This window comes from Fukomys damarensis, unplaced genomic scaffold, assembly GCF_012274545.1.
Source record: "Fukomys damarensis isolate Sample0158 unplaced genomic scaffold, DMR_v1.0_HiC HiC_scaffold_24, whole genome shotgun sequence".
NCBI lineage: Eukaryota > Metazoa > Chordata > Mammalia > Rodentia > Bathyergidae > Fukomys > Fukomys damarensis.
Window position 1 is genome coordinate 1158407 of NW_022900936.1, and position 16138 is coordinate 1174544.

At 57.8% G+C, this 16138-nt stretch overlaps 1 protein-coding gene across 7 annotated transcripts in view; it reads right to left on the minus strand.

The window, feature by feature from the left end:
* The window catches only part of Col18a1 (collagen type XVIII alpha 1 chain), a 72170-nt gene that overhangs the window by 29987 nt on the left and 26045 nt on the right, over positions 1-16138 (minus strand). Inside the window, exon 1 of one of the 7 annotated variants that reach the window (XM_033768047.1) lies at positions 10888-10912. The exons of 1 other annotated variant lie outside the window; for it this stretch is intronic. In XM_033768047.1, the coding sequence (XP_033623938.1) occupies positions 10888-10897 (10 nt within the window). In that variant the 5' untranslated portion in view covers positions 10898-10912. 5 more of the 7 variants (XM_010636415.3, XM_010636417.3, XM_010636416.1 and 2 more) reach the window with 5 other exon arrangements.

A 16138-nucleotide genomic window follows, 5' to 3' on the forward strand; every position in this document is an offset into this window, starting at 1 on the left:
AAGGTCCCCATTCCCCCCCCGCAAAAAAAAAAAAAAAAAAAAAAGAAAAAGAAAGGGCCAACAAATTGGATAATGTTAATGAATGGACAGATTCTTATCAAGACTAAACTATGAAGAAACAGAAGCCCTGGGTGGTTCTATAACCAGGACAAGACTGGATCAGTAATAAAATCTCCTTACAAGGAAAGCCCTGGACCTAATGGCTCCAGGGAGGTCCCACCAAGCATTAACGAGCTCACAGAATCACTTTCAGACATTTCCAAAAGGGCGGGAAGTTCCTAATATACTAGGAAAGGCCAGCACCACTGGACACCAAAGTCAGAGATGCTTCAAGAAGAGAAAACCGCAGGCCAACATCCCTCACTGACATGGATGCAAAAATTCTCCACAAAACCCAGCAAATCCAGTCCTGGGCACATGGGGAGGGGCATGTGCCATAACCGAGGGCTACTCCTGGGTGCGGAGCATATGCTGCGCCACGCCACACCCACAGTGTGGGGAACACCCCACCCGAGCATGTCAGCCAAGGCGGCAAAGGAGCTGGACAAAACCCAATGCCCCTTCGTGATAAAAACGCACAGCAATCGAGGAAGAATTGAGCTGCCCGGGCACCATGCAGGACACGCCTGAAGAACACAGGCCGACAGCACACAGCACAACAGCTCCTGCGTCCCCCAAGCCCCGACCAGCGGGCAAGGCTGCTTCTCCCATCGCTACTTGACCCAAACTAAAACAAGGCAAGAAAGAGACACAAAACCTGCTGTCTGGAAAGGAAGGTGTAAAATTTCCTGTGCAGATAAGGTGCTGCACATAGTAAACTGCACAGAACAGAAGTCTATTAAAATAGCAGCAAAGCAGCAGGACGCAAGGGAGCACCCAGAAGTCACCGCTCTCCTCTGCATGAGCAGTGAGCACTGAGGGAGGAAGCCACGAACAGACCCTCAGTGTGACCACGTTAAAGACAGCAAGGTGAGCAGGGCCAAAAGACGTGAGGAACACGGGGATGAGGTGGCCCGGGAGGGCCCCAGACAGGACCAACACCACACAGCTCTACTTGCAGGAGGCCTAGAGCTGCCAGTCACAGAGAGCAGAGCGCAGTGAGGGCGGATGAGCCTCGGAGCTGTACGCCTGGCCATGAAGAAGACCGCATATTTACGTGAACTTCATCACCGTAAAAAGGTTAGGTAACAGCCAGTTAGCGTGACGGACACCTTCTAGGGAGATGGAGGGCAGGACAGAGCTCCCTCCCGCATCTGCTGAGGACCCAGTCCCGTACACGCCGAGCCCAGAGGTCAGGACGACCCCAGTGCTGACAGGGCCCTGGGGAGAGACCTTGCATCCCGTGTGTCCATGGGGAGCAGGTGGGACACCCCGGCCTGGGGTGTTCTGCAAACCCCACCATGAGGGCCAAAGGTGTTTACACGTTCCGGGAGGACGCAGAGTCCCTGCGGGCCCGAGAGCTCCTCCCACTGACCACCAGAGTGCAGACAGAGCCACCTCGCCTCTGAGATCAGCTGCATCGAAATGGCAGCTGGTGAGGATGAGGGATGGGCCTCCGCTGGTGGGGCGACGACAACTGGCTCTGCAACAGTCGAGGCTACGGCAGGCAGGGGTGTCAAGCGCCGGAAGGACCCCGAGACCCAGGGCCCCACTCCCGGGTCCACACCCACAGGAAGGGGCGCCTGCACCGCCATCTCACCGCAGCACCTGCCCCAAGGCCAGAAAGAGGAATCCACCCAAGTGTCCTCATGGATGCCGGGGCGAGAAAACCTGCCAGACAGGAGCGCGCCTCCACGGAGCAGGAAGGGAGGCTCAGCCTGAGGGCGGACAGCCTGGAGAGCACAGTGCCTGTGCCGGTGAGCCAAGAAGGACAAACCCCACATTCCCATCGCTAAGACAAAGTCACCGACAGGAGGAACCACTGATCCGAGATCTGGGGACAGGGCGTCCCGCCACAGGATGGGTCTGCCACTTGCCTCGACAGTGGGGAGACAGTGGGGAGTGTCCGCAGCCCACCCAGCCCTGGACCCGACCCCGTGGGGCCGGCCCTGTCGTCACAGCTGCTGCAGCTGGGCAGAGGGAGTCTGTGGGAAGCTCAGTCACGTCATAAAAGTGTCTGCAGGCTGCCAAGCGTGAGATAGCACCTGGGTATTTTCCACGCAGGAGTCTTGTCTCCTTCTTGAACCAAAGTTAAAGAGAAACCTTCAGTTAACTGAAGCGTTCCGAAGAGTAGTAATGCTCCTAAGGCCCGTGCTGACTGAGGGAGCATGGGGCAGCCAGGCCGCACCTGCACAGGAAAATGACACTCACCTCTGGCCAGCACTCGGGGGGGCCTCCTGCCCCTGCTGCCGCCATTCCCAAGGCCCAGCACCCAGGCCCCCACGGTACTCCCAGGCTCCTCTCAGGGGCAGCCCGGGCTTCCTGGAGGCAGCAGCAGGCCAGAGAGCAGCCCATGTAGCTGGGCGTGGGTCACCTCAGCAGCTGTGGGAGGATGGTCATGGGGGAGCCTGGGTGCAGCACCCCTGCAGGCCCAGGTGTGCAAGACCAGCTGTGCACAGTGTGTGCAGGACCAGGGGAAACGTCAAGCTCATAAGCGGAGGGCCTGCACAGGAAAGGGCCCAGGGTGCAGGTCCCTGCCGAGGGCTCCTCCTCTCCACCCAGCACCCCCCTGACCACACCGGCTGGTGTCACCACATGAAGACCAGAGTCCAGTGCTCTGGCCCCAGGACCTCACAGCCACCTCCGAGGGACCAGGCACCCAGGTCCCTTCCTGTCCCGCTGGCTCCTCTCTCTCCTGCCTCCCTCAAGTGGGGTGACAGTGTCTCACAGGAGAGGGGGCCGCCCTACGGAGGACCCGAGGACGGGGCCTCCCTCCCCTTGCCAGCCGCGTCTGGGAGGTCCTGGCCTGATGATGTATGCCGCCCCCTCTGGCCTGGGGGACACAGACCATTAAATTGACGGAAGAGCCCCCCAGGGCCCTGCTGGGGACATGGCCAACGAATCCAGATGTTCCCTGAAAAGTCCCTTTCAGGCGCCACTGGCCAGCTGGCTGCAGTGGGAAAAACTCCTCGCCCACGCTGCCCTGCCTGGGCCTGGCCGGAGTGAGGGCTGCCTGGAGCCAGCCTAGCCTGAATCCCATGTGACTGGGCCCCACAAATGTGACTCGGCTTCCCAAGCTGGACCCTGGGCTGCAAGGGCAGAGTCCCCATCCCACCTCCCTGCCTGGCCCAGCCAGGCTCCTTGGGAAGGAGGCCGGTTGTGCCTGAGCTGCTCGGGCCTCCCACAGAATGGCTTCCCGTGGGAGGTGGGGCCCTGCTGGAGGCCTGGGCTGGCTTGGCCATTCCAGAGACAGAGTGTGTGTAGGTGTCAGGAGCAGGGCCGCATACACGCACAGACACACACATCACACACGTGCGTGCAGCCACCCAGCTCACACCCTGCCCTGCGGTTCAGATCTCTGCCCATGGTGGGGCTGGGCACCCTCAGCACCTGGCCCTGCCCTGCTCATCAAAATTGGCTGACGTGCTGGGAACCTGGCCCAGTGGCCCAGCTGCCCGGAATCCTGGTAAGTCCTACTCGGTCACTCACACCTGACCCAGGGCCAAGGCCGCTTGCACAGGTGCTGGGGTCAGGACACCAGGTCCCCAGGACAGTCAAGGCCGCCAGCCACACGCAGTGGGTGAGGAGGAAAAGCTGGACTGGCACCAGAAGAGAAAGGCGGCCAATACAGCTGCTCAGCCTCCCCCTCCTCCTCCTGGTCCCGCAGCCCCCAGCCAGCAGCAGCGACAGACCAGCGGCAGGGCAGGGTGCAGCCATGGCAGGCGGGGGCCTGGCGTAGTACAGTGCCAGGGCCTCGGGGTGCCCGGTCTCGAAGGCTGCCTGGGCCTGGGAGCAGCCAGACCTCTCAACCTTTCAAGAAGTCTTCAAGGCCCCTCCCTACCACCCTGGCTCTATGCCTCAGTTTCCCAGCCATGACTGATGGTACGGTGGGCTGACCCAGAGAATCACTATGAATCCCGGGGGCACCAGGTACAGGGTGTGCCCCAGTCACCTGACCTCAGCACAGAGCCTGTGCCTCATCCTCCCGGTGACATCCTGAGCATCTGCCACTGCAGCCTGCAGCCACATCTCCAGGCCCAGCGTCCTCCCTGCAGAAGCCCAGTGTCCACCGGGCAAGGCTGGGCTGCACAGGCCACTGTGGGCCAGCGCACCTGGCCGGGCACAGGGGGAGGGATGGGCGGCGTTACCTGCTGCCGGCCCAATGAACACACAGAGCCCGTCCTCCTGGGTACGCAGGGAGGCGCAGGCCACAGGCAGCTGGACCCCGTCCAGGCGGCTCCAGCATGCGTCCTCCACAGCCTCGCAGAACTGGCGGCAGGGCGGCAGAGGCAGCGGCAGGCCTGGGCTGCAGGGGGGCGCCAGCAGCAGGCAGAAAAACCAGGCAAGGAAGGGGTGGCAGTGTGTCTGCAGGAGGGCCCCCCATGCCTGCACAGCCACCTGCACCTCCTCGCTGCTCCCATGGTGCACGTGGTTGGGCAACCAGGCGTGCCTGATGCCCAGGTGGCCGCAGATGGACAGGGTGGGCGGCAGGGGCAGGCAGCGGCCGTCAGGCGTTGGGGGGCTGACGCCCAGCAGTGCAGAGAGGTTAGCGAGCCCAGTCCCCTCGGGAGAAGCCATGGGAGAGACCCAAGCACTGCCGTCCCTAGGTAAAGGTTCCACAGCCACCAGAGAGTGCCAGGCCGAGGGGCCAGCGGACAGAGCAGAGGGCGCACCCGTCACCAGAGAGAGCACCCGGCGGGAGTCAGGGCGTCCACGCTGCTGAGCACCAGCTGCCATGTCCAGGTCCTGGGGCCCCAGGGGCCTCTGGCTGCCGTGGGGAGGGGCCCTGCCCAGCGAGGAAGCGGGAGAAGCTCTACCTGGGAACACCGGGGTCACAGGGAACCCCCTCGGCGGCGCCAGGGATGGAGATGGCTGGGTGGGCACAGCCAGGGCACCAGCCTCAGCTGTCTGCGTGTCCAGGATGCTTGGGGCTCCGTAACCGGGCCGGAAGTCAGCCTTGTCCTGGGGGTCGCTAGAGGGGCCAGTGAGCATGCGCAGGTCAGTGGGGGCCACAGTGCCAGGCGTTCCCACCGACGCAGCATCGTCCCACAGCCGGACGAAGCTCCGAATGCCCTGGGCCACGTTCAGGATCCTGGCACCCACGCCCGCGACATTCTCCTCCTTCCTATCCTGGCTTGCGGCGGAGGCGGCCTGGGAGGTGGGGGTGACGTGGGCAGCAGGGTCCTCACTCCAGGCAGCTGTCTGTCGCTCCGAGGCCAGCTGGGTGCTGGTAGGGACCGTCCTTGGCTCTGGGGACCCATGCTGGGAGGCCACGTGTGTGGAGGGGGCCTCTGTGGGCTGCAGAGACGGACGGCTCTGGGGCTGGGAATCCGGCCCGGCAGTGGAGTCACTGATCTTCGAAGACCATAGCCAGTCCAGGGGCAGCAGGGTGGCCTGGGCAGGCGCCAGGCAGCAGGCGAGCAGCAGCAGTAGGCGGAGGCATCCGCTGGGGTTGGGAGCCATCAGGGCTGTGCTGGCTCTCCAGGGGCAGGGCAGCCTCTGCCATCGGGAGGAGGGGCTGACGGCTCCGCCCTCACCGCCTCCCCACAGCCTTTACAGCCTCTGCCGCAGAAGGGAAGCGGCCCAGCCCAGGAGCCAAGGTGACCACCACCGGCACCTCCAGATCCACACCAGGGCAGGGGTCGAGGCGCTCAGGAGTGTAGGCGGCGGCTCCAGCTCAATCCGATGGCCGGCAGTGCTGGCCAGGGAGCTGCAGTCTCTGCCTGGAGTGTGTGGGCTTGGGGGACTCAAGCCAGGACCAAGGCCCTGGGGACACCAAGGCAGCAGCTGGCCCAGCTTCCCACAGCCCAGAAAGCCGGAGTCCTGGCCTGGGGCCACTGCTCTGCGGTAAAACTAGAACTCACAAGAAAAGCTCAACGCCTTGAGATTCCAGTTCCGCTCCAACTGCTGCCTCAGAGGCGGGAAGGGGAAGTGTGGGGCTGGTCCCATCGTCCTGTCATCTCCCCAGGCCCAGCCTCCCGCTCAGACCGGGGACCTGAGGGCCACCCCTCCTCCCCGTGCCTCCCCAGGACTTTGGCCTGCCGGGTCCCACTGGCATCTCTGAACTAAGTCTTGGGCAATGCTGGGCCTGGCCAGCTGTGTAGAGGTGGACACCAACACCAACAGGAAGGCAAAAGCTCATCCTCAGGCTTGAGCCGGGTTCCTGCTGGCCCCGGACAGCAGCTGGGCGCCACGCCTTCTGGAAGTGACAGAGGTGTGACCATCCTCTCCTGCGAGGGGAGAGGGGTGATACGCTGTCACCTCCCACCCTCCTAGACTCCCCGGGACAGGCAGCCACCGGAGGGCCGGGGTGGGTGGGTCCCCGGGTCAGGAGCCGAGTTGCAGCCCCACACACGGTGGAAGCTCCAAAAGGGGTGCCACTGGCTCCTGTGCAGCCTCGCACTGCAGGTCTGGGAGGCCGCGGCTGAGAGCACAGGACCCATCGCTCGAGGTGCCCGGAGTGAGAAAGGCTGTTTTCCTGGAGCCCAGCCATCCAGGGGCAGCGGGCAGCTGAGCAGACATAGGGTCTTCGGTGGGAATTTTGGTGGCGTTGTTTTTGCAATACTGGGGATTGAACCCAGGGCCTTCACAAGAAGCTACATCCACAGCCCTTTTAAAAATTTTAAATTTTGAAACAGGGTCTCACTAAGTCACCAAGTTGCCCACGCTGCCCTTGAACTTGTACTGTGATCCTCCTGCCTCAGCTTCCCACAGTGCTGGGATGACAGACTTCTGCCACCATGACTGGTTCCATTTGAAGTTGTAAATAGAAATAAATGTGCAAATCACGAGATGGACTAAAGCCGCTCTAATAGCTGAGTGTTCTGCATTTCTGTGGGGTGTTCTATCCCCGACCTCTGAATTCCTGGCACGCCTCCCCACCTGGTGCCCATGACCCTTCCCACTGTCCAATTTGGGCAAAGCCTGCTGCCCTCCAGAGACCCTGAGAGGAGGAGGCTGCACAGAAAGAAGCCAACACACAAGCAGGCTTCAGAAGTGTTCCCTCCCCAGAGGCCATGGGCTGGGCTTGGGGACCTGCGGGCTGCCTCACCCCGACTCTTCCCCAGCCCCAAGTCCAGGTGGGGATCCCAGGAGAGCCCCTCCCTTCCTCCCCACTCCCTTTCCGGCAGCCACTCTTCCTGTCACTGCTGCAGAAGGGAAGCAGCCCGGACCCAGGAGCCAAGGTGACCACCGGCACCTCCAGATCCACACCAGGCCAGGGGTCGAGGCGCTTGGGGGAGGGACAGGTGCAGCCTCTCCAGGTCATGTCCCTCGCCACCGACCACTGCAGCCTGGAGCAGCCCAGGGGCTCAGCCTCTACCCAGGAAGAAGCAGCACCTCATGTGCCAGTTACTTCCTGCTGAGCTGAGACACACCAGCCTGCCCAGCTCTCGGTCCCAACGGACACGGTGTTGCTCCGGTGTCCGGGCCTTGGAGTGTGGTCCTTGGAGAGGGGCAGGTGCCTGAGCTGCTGCTGCTTCAGGAAGCCAGGAGGGTCTGGGACCAGGGTGCTGGGGCCCAGGTGCCCCGGGGGCTGGAGCAGATTCCACACCTCCTACGGTGCTGGCCTCACCGGGGTACAGCCTGGCTCCCTACCTGAGCACCCATGGGGCAGGAGGAGCGCCGGTTGCCACCTCAGCACTGACCCTGCTGAGAGTCCCTCCCTGTACCTCAGTTTCCTCATCCACAGAGGACCTGGCTGGACAGGAGCAGGCTGCCTCCCCGAATGCCCCTCAGAATCAGTGATGCCTTGGGCCACGTGCAAAGCCCAAGTCCCAGTGGAGTGAAACCCCAGGGCTGGGTGCCCCAAATGGAGAAACTGAGGCATGGGTTGAGTCTACCTCAGAGCATAGGGCCAGGAGAGGTGGGGCCAGGCAGCAATGGGGGTCTGCACTCACATGTGTGCACACACTCATGGTCACACTCACAGACAGCACTTGCACGTAGTATTTGCCACACTCCACCCAGCACAGCTCGAGCCCTGCCCGCCTCCTCCCCTCTGCCCAAGTCCCTCCTGGCCGCCTTCTGTAGGCAGTGGGGCCAGCGCCAATATCGCCTCCCAGCCGGGTTCTGCAGCTGGGCTGCAGCTGTGATGAAACAGCCCCACAACGTGTCCCCAACTGTGCCTGCGATACAAGGAGACATGCATTGATCGCTGGTCAAAGGGCAGGGCTGAGACCCTGGGACCAGGACAGCATCCACAGCCAACCCTGGCATCCCTGCACTAGAATGCACCCTGGGATGCACAGAGTGGTCTCTGCAGGAAATGCCCTGCTGCTAATGCGATTTTATGCCACAGCGCAGAAACTGCAGATGCCTCCGGGCTCCGGAACTGAGAGGGAACACAGATCCTGCCCCTCATAACTCACACTTGGGGGGGCTGCACTGGTGACTGGGTGCCACACAGTTGCTCCGGGCCCCCGCCAGCCGGCCCTGTGTTCACATTCAGTGCAGAATCAATTCTGGAGCACCCCGCACAGGAAGGAAGGCACCCAGGCTCCAGGACAGAGCCCCACCAGGCGTGCCCAGCACCACATGCATGAGTGCCCATGCCTGGCACACACACGTGCACCCATTCCCCCTGAGCACATGCAGGCTCAGAGAGTACTTGGGTGTAGACTGGGTTCCAGTCAGCAGTGGAGCAGGTCAAGCTCCTTACCCGCCCCAGCCCTGTGCCCATCCTCTGTGCCCTGTTTGTGTCACCATCTGTGTGCTCAAAGAGAGGTGCCCATCACAAGCAGCACAGCCTAGACACTGTAACCGCCCCCTTTCTTGCCAAGCCCGGAGAGTTTCCTGCAGCCCCAGGCTCAGGGAGGGACAGGGCAAGTGGGGGAGGCTGGGCTCCAGTGATGGGGATCCCCAACTTGCCCCAGCTCCCTCATCCAGAGGGAGGATTGGGAGAACAGATCCTACTCAGGCAGAGGACCCCACGAGAGAGGAAACGGCCAGTGCCAGGTGCCGTCACAGCTGCTTTCCAGTCTGCATGTGAGTCTGACCTGGGACTGATGCCACTCTGTCCCCCCGGCAACCTGACTCTGTTGCTAGGCAACAGTGCATAGTAACTGGCTGTGTGGCTGGGACACTAACAGTGTACATAGGAGCCCACACAGAGAGCCCCACAGTGTGGACCTGGAAAACAAGCTGCCCACCACAGTGGCCTGGGGCACAAAGCCCAAGAAAGCCACCCGGCCCCTGGACCTGCTGCCTCATGCTAGCAAGGTCCAGAGTCTGGCTGCCCAGCTGCACTCTGCCCAGACCCCTCCTGGGTCAGCCGTGTAAGTCCCAAGTCCGGGCACCACCTCCTTGAGACCCCTGAGAGAACTGCACGTCGTCCCTTGGTCTCCAGGTCCCCTGAAGCCACCATGGCTGCCCCCCACCTGCCACGCTGGGGGAGCAGAGAAGCTGTGGAAGAGACGTGGATGGATCTGTTTCCAGAGGAGCCAGGCAAGCACTGATCTGGGGGTCAGCACAGGCAGCCAGGCCCTCTGGGATGGCCACCAGGAGTCTCTGGGAGCTGGGCACTACTGTGGCAGGGGCCCAAACTGGACTGCGCTGTTTATGCAAGGGTTACCACTTGGCAAACTCCCAACACCCCAGACTGTTCCTGTGACCCCAGTGCTCCAGAGCGCGTGGCTCCTACACCCCGGCAGCTACCACACCTGCTGCAGGCCTGGGTGCCTGCCCCAGGACTGCTCTCCACCAAGCACTGGGGTGGGGAGGGCCCAGCAGCCCCGCAGGTGTCCTGACCCCCAGTGCACCACCTGTCCCAGCTCCACAGCTCCTGCAGCGGAGGTGTGCCTGGCCCAGCCGGGGTCTGTTCCGTCTTGCGGGCTGGTGGCTCTGGATCACTGAATGGTGTGGTTGTTCACTTCATTAAAACACCTAGAACACTCACACCTGAACGGGGCACGCTGGCTTCCCAGGCACAGGTGTCAGGGAGGAGCGCCTACCTGGTCTGAGCGGGCCCAGAGCCTGGGTACATGGGGAGAGCACATCCAGCAAAGATGTGAGCCTGCAACCTCCCCACACTGCTCTGGAATCCACTGGTGGGTGACTGTGCTACACTTCTATCGCTGCTGGACTCTGACTCATGGCCACTTTCCAGGCTGCGATGACAATGGACCGAGTCTCCTGCGGTGCCGCCGAGGCTCTCTGCTGGGCTGCGGCTCAGGAACTGCTCTACAGGGCCAGGATGACTCACCCCACCCTCGGAGCCCAGCCACTGCTCTGAAGCACACAGAGGCAGCTGGGGCCTGGCACCTCCTTCACCTGGGTCCCCGCCCAGCCCCAAGCACCCCGGGGAGCACTGCCACACAGTCTGATTTCTAACAGGACACAGAGAAGAGCCGGCACAGCCACCCCTCCTGGAACAGCCTGAAGGTTCCGCTCACGGTTCAGGCCCGTGCTCACGTCAGACACACGTCCCGGGCAGAGCCCCAGGCCACAGGTCCCCACTACCTGACAGGACACAGGGGCCACCAACCCCAAATCCAAATTCTCCCTAGGGTGACGGCAAATCAGACAGAACCCAGGCACCGCGGGCACTCGGTGAGGTGGGCCCCGCATGACCCCACGGGCTGAGGGCTTTAGAGAGCGGAGAGCACAGGACTGGGCTCTGCAAAGCCCCAGCCTCACCACGGCTGCCCTGGAAGGGACAAGTGCGCGGAGGGGACAAGGGCACGAGTTCCAGGGTGGGGGTCCCTTTCTGTCTCAGCATCTGCGGCCTCCCCTCCGCACACCACATGCCCAGCACTCCCAGCAAAAGCCGATCCAAACTCAAGGAGGCACCTGGACTCATCCTGGTTTGGGACGCAGTGACTCTTGGCGGGACTCCAGAGACACAGGAAGGAGCTGCTACAGAGGGACAGCTCCAGGGTCAGGACACCCTCCAACACGTCCGGTACCTCAGGGTCCCAGGACAGCCAGGAAGAAATGCAACGCTGTGGCATCAAGGACATGATCGGGGACAGCCAGGGACATGTGGGTGGGGCCTGCTGCTCAGAGAACAGACAGAACTGCCTCAGGCAGAAGGCAGGGCGTGGCGATGGCACTGTGACTGCAGCAAGCCTGGCCCTCAGGAGGTGGCTGGGACGGTGGTCAGGCTGCTGTGACTCACTGGCAGAAAGCTGTGTATGGACACGGAATGTGTGTGCACCTGTGTGAGTGCCAACGTGCCCACAAGGACCTGTGTACATGCTCCTGTGTGTGGACCTGCGCGTGCATGGATTTGTGCACATGACTTGCACCCATGGCTGTGAGAAGGCAGGCACAGGCATGCATGGTGTAGTGGCTGTGCACACCCCTGGATGCCCTCATGTGTGACACGTGTGTATGTGGACACGGCCTTGGACAAAAAGCACCAGCACGCAGAGGAATGTGGCCAATGGCACCAACTTCAAGGCTGAAGTGATGATAAGGCGAGCGCGCGCCCCAGCACCCAGCACCCATCTTTGTCTGAACGTTCCTGATGTGAAAGCCTGCCTGGGACACTCCCTCCATCGGCCTCACCTTGGGAATGCAGGTGACTCAGCTTAGGGGGAGAACGATTTCCGGACACCAACCGACCGTGCGGGTATCGCTCCTGCCAAGGCTTCAAAACCACCTGGCAGGGAGCCCAGGCAGCTGGCGGGACTGGCGGCAGGCACAGTGGGGCCTCGAGGATCCCACATCTCTTACTGGATGCTGGATCATCACATGGAACAAAAGATGGAGGGGCACCGAGGCCCCTTGGACTCCAGGAACCGTCCACGCTCAGCCCAAGACAGAGCAGGAGTGATTGAAGACTCCTTAGAAACAAGATAGGACACAAGACTGACATTAAAAGTGAGCAAGCTAAGAAAGCAATCAAAAACAATTCCATTCACAACACCTTCAAGAAGCAAAGCTAGAAAACCTGGGAATCAACCTGCCAGAGAGGAGAAATGACCGCTGCTGTGAAGATTACACTGAAGAAAGACACGGAAGAAGACGTAAGAAGAAAGACCCCTCGTGTTCACGGATCTGCACAATTAACACTGTTAAAGTGGCCATCAAAAGAGAGCTAGAGAGTCAGTGTAATCTCCATCAAAACTCCAACAGCCTGCCCAGAAGTAGAAAACACAACCTTAAATCCTCATGGACACATAAAAGACGCAGAAGAGGGCCGGGGATTTAGCTCAGCGGTTCGGTGGCCTGCCTCGCAAGCACAAGGACCCGAGTTTGATCCCCAGTACCAAAACAAACAAACAAACAAACAGAAGACACATAAGACCCACAGCAACGATGAGGAAAAAGGCAAGAGGAGGCATCACAACATCTGATGTCAAATTATACTGTAATGCCACAGTAACAGAAACAGCACAACACTGGCATAACAATAGGAATGTGGGCTACTGGGACAGAATAGGGGACACAGGGCCAAACCCATGCAACCACAGCCCTCTGCGTCTGGAAAAGGAGCTGAGAACACACACTGGAGAAGAGATAGCCTCTAACAACAGCTCAAAGAAAACTGGACACCATGCATAGGAGATTAAGCTAGAGCCCCATCTCTCACCCTGCATAAAGTCAACTCGAAACGCATTGAAGACCTAAGTACAAGACCTGAAACTTTGGAACGGATGGAAAAAATCCCAGGGGAGACACTTGAAGCCTCAGGCACAAGCACAGGGGTCCTGCACAGGACCCCAACAGCGCAGGAAATAAGAGCAAGAGTCAAGTGGGACTGTATCCAATTAAGGTTTCTGCTTGGATTTTTTTTTTAAGTTTTTTGAGACAGGGTCTCACTATGTAGCTGACACTGACCCAGAACTCACTATGTAGCCCAGGCTGGTCTTGGACTCCCAGCGATCCTCCTGCCTCAGCCTCTCGAGTGCTGGGATTATAGGAGTGCGCCACCACGCCCCATTTAAGGTTTCTGGACAGCAAGGGCAACGACCTGTAAGTGAAGAGAGCCAGCACACTGAGGGGACACCTGCACACCACGTTTATTGTGGTGGTACACATAATGGACAAGATACAGACAGCCCGAGTGGCCATCAGCAGATTAATGGGTAAAGAAATGTACACACAATGGGGACCATTCAGAAAGAAATGACGTCATGTGCAGAAAATGGAAGAAACGTGAGATCATCACATTAAACAACATAAGCCAGACTCAGACAAGAATCACGTTCCCCTTAATGTGTGAAATCTAAAAAAGGCAGTATGGAAGAAGGGAAGCCGTAGATGACAGGGAGGGAGGGCGGGGACATCAAATACACATGAAAATACCACACCGAGGCCCGTACTTTATAAAGTTAACAGGCACTAAAATATATTTTTAAAAGAGTAAAAACTGAATTTGGTCAAATAAAAACTAAAGATGGAAGCTGAGCGACAGGTGTGTGGGAGCGCGTGCTACTCGCTGGTGCGGGTCTGAGTCCCCACAAGGAGGAAACAGGGGCTCCGGCGGGTCCTGTGAACCCCACATAAATGACGGTGAGGCCAGGAGCTGGGCTGACCTGCAGCGACAGGGCTGTGCGAGATGTTCCATTTCCCAACCCACCGGCGTGGGGCACCTGCCGTTTATTCCTCGATTTATTTAAACATTGTTGTGCAGTTTTCAGACTATAAATTTTACAATTCTTTGCTCAATTTGTTCCTGGTATTTTATTACTTTTTTCTTGTACTCAGCAAGTTTACTATGTTTATTAAAGTCACATAAATGGTTTGACAAACGTACGTGATACCAGGGTAGCTCAGCGGTTCTGCCGCGTGCTTCACAAGCACCAGGTCCCGAGTTCGATCCCTGATACCCACCAAAAAGCACACGACAGAATGACATCGCTGGCGTGTTACAGACCACAGTGAATTACTAGAATACAACAGTGAGGCTCCTCCAACGGAGGTCTGCAGAATGGGGTGAATATTATACAGGGCAGGATCTCTGCAATGGGTTCGGCCGATCAGGTTTCATTCCCCCTCCACAAACCTCTGAAAAGACTGGTTACAAAAGCGCTTCCCCTCATCTCTCCTCTTCTACCAACTACTAAGCAACCACAAAAAGACTGAGCACACATTTTACAACACCTGATAAAGACTAAGACACAAAAGCCTGTTCACTGCTCCACTCGGCAAATCTTACACTTTCGCTCCTTCGCTGTTCTGATGAGGCCGTGTGTCACGTGACTCGGCCCAAAGGAGCTGTTGGTAATTTAGCAACGTCCATCCCTGCAGACACAGAAAGATGTGCCACATAACCATCAGGTCACTGGGCTTTCCCTGTACAGTAACACAAAGGTGCATTCCACAAACCCAGGACCAGACCACATTCACTTTACAGGGCTAAAAATGAACATATCACCACTATCAGAGCAGTGTTTGTTTCCGGTCCTATATTTGGGGGAGGGTATTTTATTATTTTGATACTATTGCTAATGAAATTTTCCCATTAATTTCATTTATTTATTTGGGGGGGTTATTTTCGTTGAGACAGGGTCTCACTACGTAGTTCAAGCTGGCCTCAAACTCAGAGCCATCCTCCTGCCTCAGCCTCCTGAGTCCTGGGATTACGGGTGCATGCCACCATGCCCAATTTAACTTCATTTTGCAGCTGTTCACTACAAGCATACAGAATTATGGCTGATTTTTGTATATTTGTTTTATGTTCTATAACCTTGCTGAACTCATTTATTACATTTAAAGTTTTTTGGTGGGTTCCCCAGGACTTTACATATACAAGACCTGCTGTCTACAGACACAGATTATTTTCCTTCTTGCGTTTCAGTAGGGATGTGTTTTATTTTCTAGTTTTATGGGCCTAGCTCCAGCCTCTAGGACCGTATTGCACAGAAGTGTGGAGTGGACGTCCTCCCTTGCTCCTGCCTTCCTCAGGGAAGCTCCTGACCTCCCCACCATGAGGTCTGGCTTGGCTCTTGGTGCTGCTCTGATGTCCTTTATTGAACTGATGAAGTTTCTCTCTGCTCCTGGTGTGGTGTCTTTCACTGAGGGTGCTGTCTCTTGTCAAATGCCTAGTCTGGATCTACAGAGGCCACGTGACAATTACTTCTATACTGACAGGACGGGTGACGCCACCTTTCCGGTGTTAAACCAACCCTGCATTCCTCGACCATGGTGCACTATCTATTTATGTTGCTGGCTTTGCTTCACTGGTACTTTGTTAATGATTTCTGTGTCCATATTTAGAAGTAAAATTGACCTGTAGACTTTTTGAGATGTTTCCTTCTGATCTAGGAATTAGGGTAATAATATTGGTCTCAAAATGAATTGGGAAGTGTTCCAAGTTTGTGAATGATTGGTTTTAATTCTTCTTTAAGTATTTGGCAGAATGAACAGAGAAGCTATCTGGTCTGGTTTCTAAGGCTTTTCTCTATGGATAGTTCTTGGATTACTAATTTTATCTTTTCAGTTGTTGTACTCTATTAAAATTATTTCTTACTAAGTCAGCTTGACTCGTACCTTTCAAGGAATTGGCAACTGCCTCGGTCATCTAGTTTGTCAGTACACAACTGTTCACGGCCTTGAGTTACAGCAAAATCGAAGGACTTGAACCTTCCAATTTAGAGGCAATGGTGACGGAGCAGCGCAGTATAGGGACAAGGAAAGACACAGATCAAAGCAAGGGAACTGAGAGTTCCAAAATAAACATCCATCTATGGTCACCTGGCATGTGACAAGAGTGCCCAGGCCAGGAAGTGGGGAAAGAGCAGCCTGCTCAACAACGGATGCTGAGAAAAGAGGACAGCCACATCCAGGAGACGAGGCTGGATCCCTACCTCACACCATCCACACAGATTAACTTAAAATGGTCAGAGCTGAAAACAGAACCCTTTCAGAAGAAAGCACAGGAATACATCTTGATGACCTTGGATTTAGCAAGGGATTCTTAGATACAACACTGAACGCCTAAGCCATGGAGGGAGGGGGTAGGTGAAGTAAACCCGACTTTATGAAAGTGTGAACCTATTGTGCTTCTAGGAAGTACAGTGACAGCCCACAGAACGTAGGAACATTTCTGCAAATCAGTCATTCAATGAACCACTTGCATCCAGAACATACA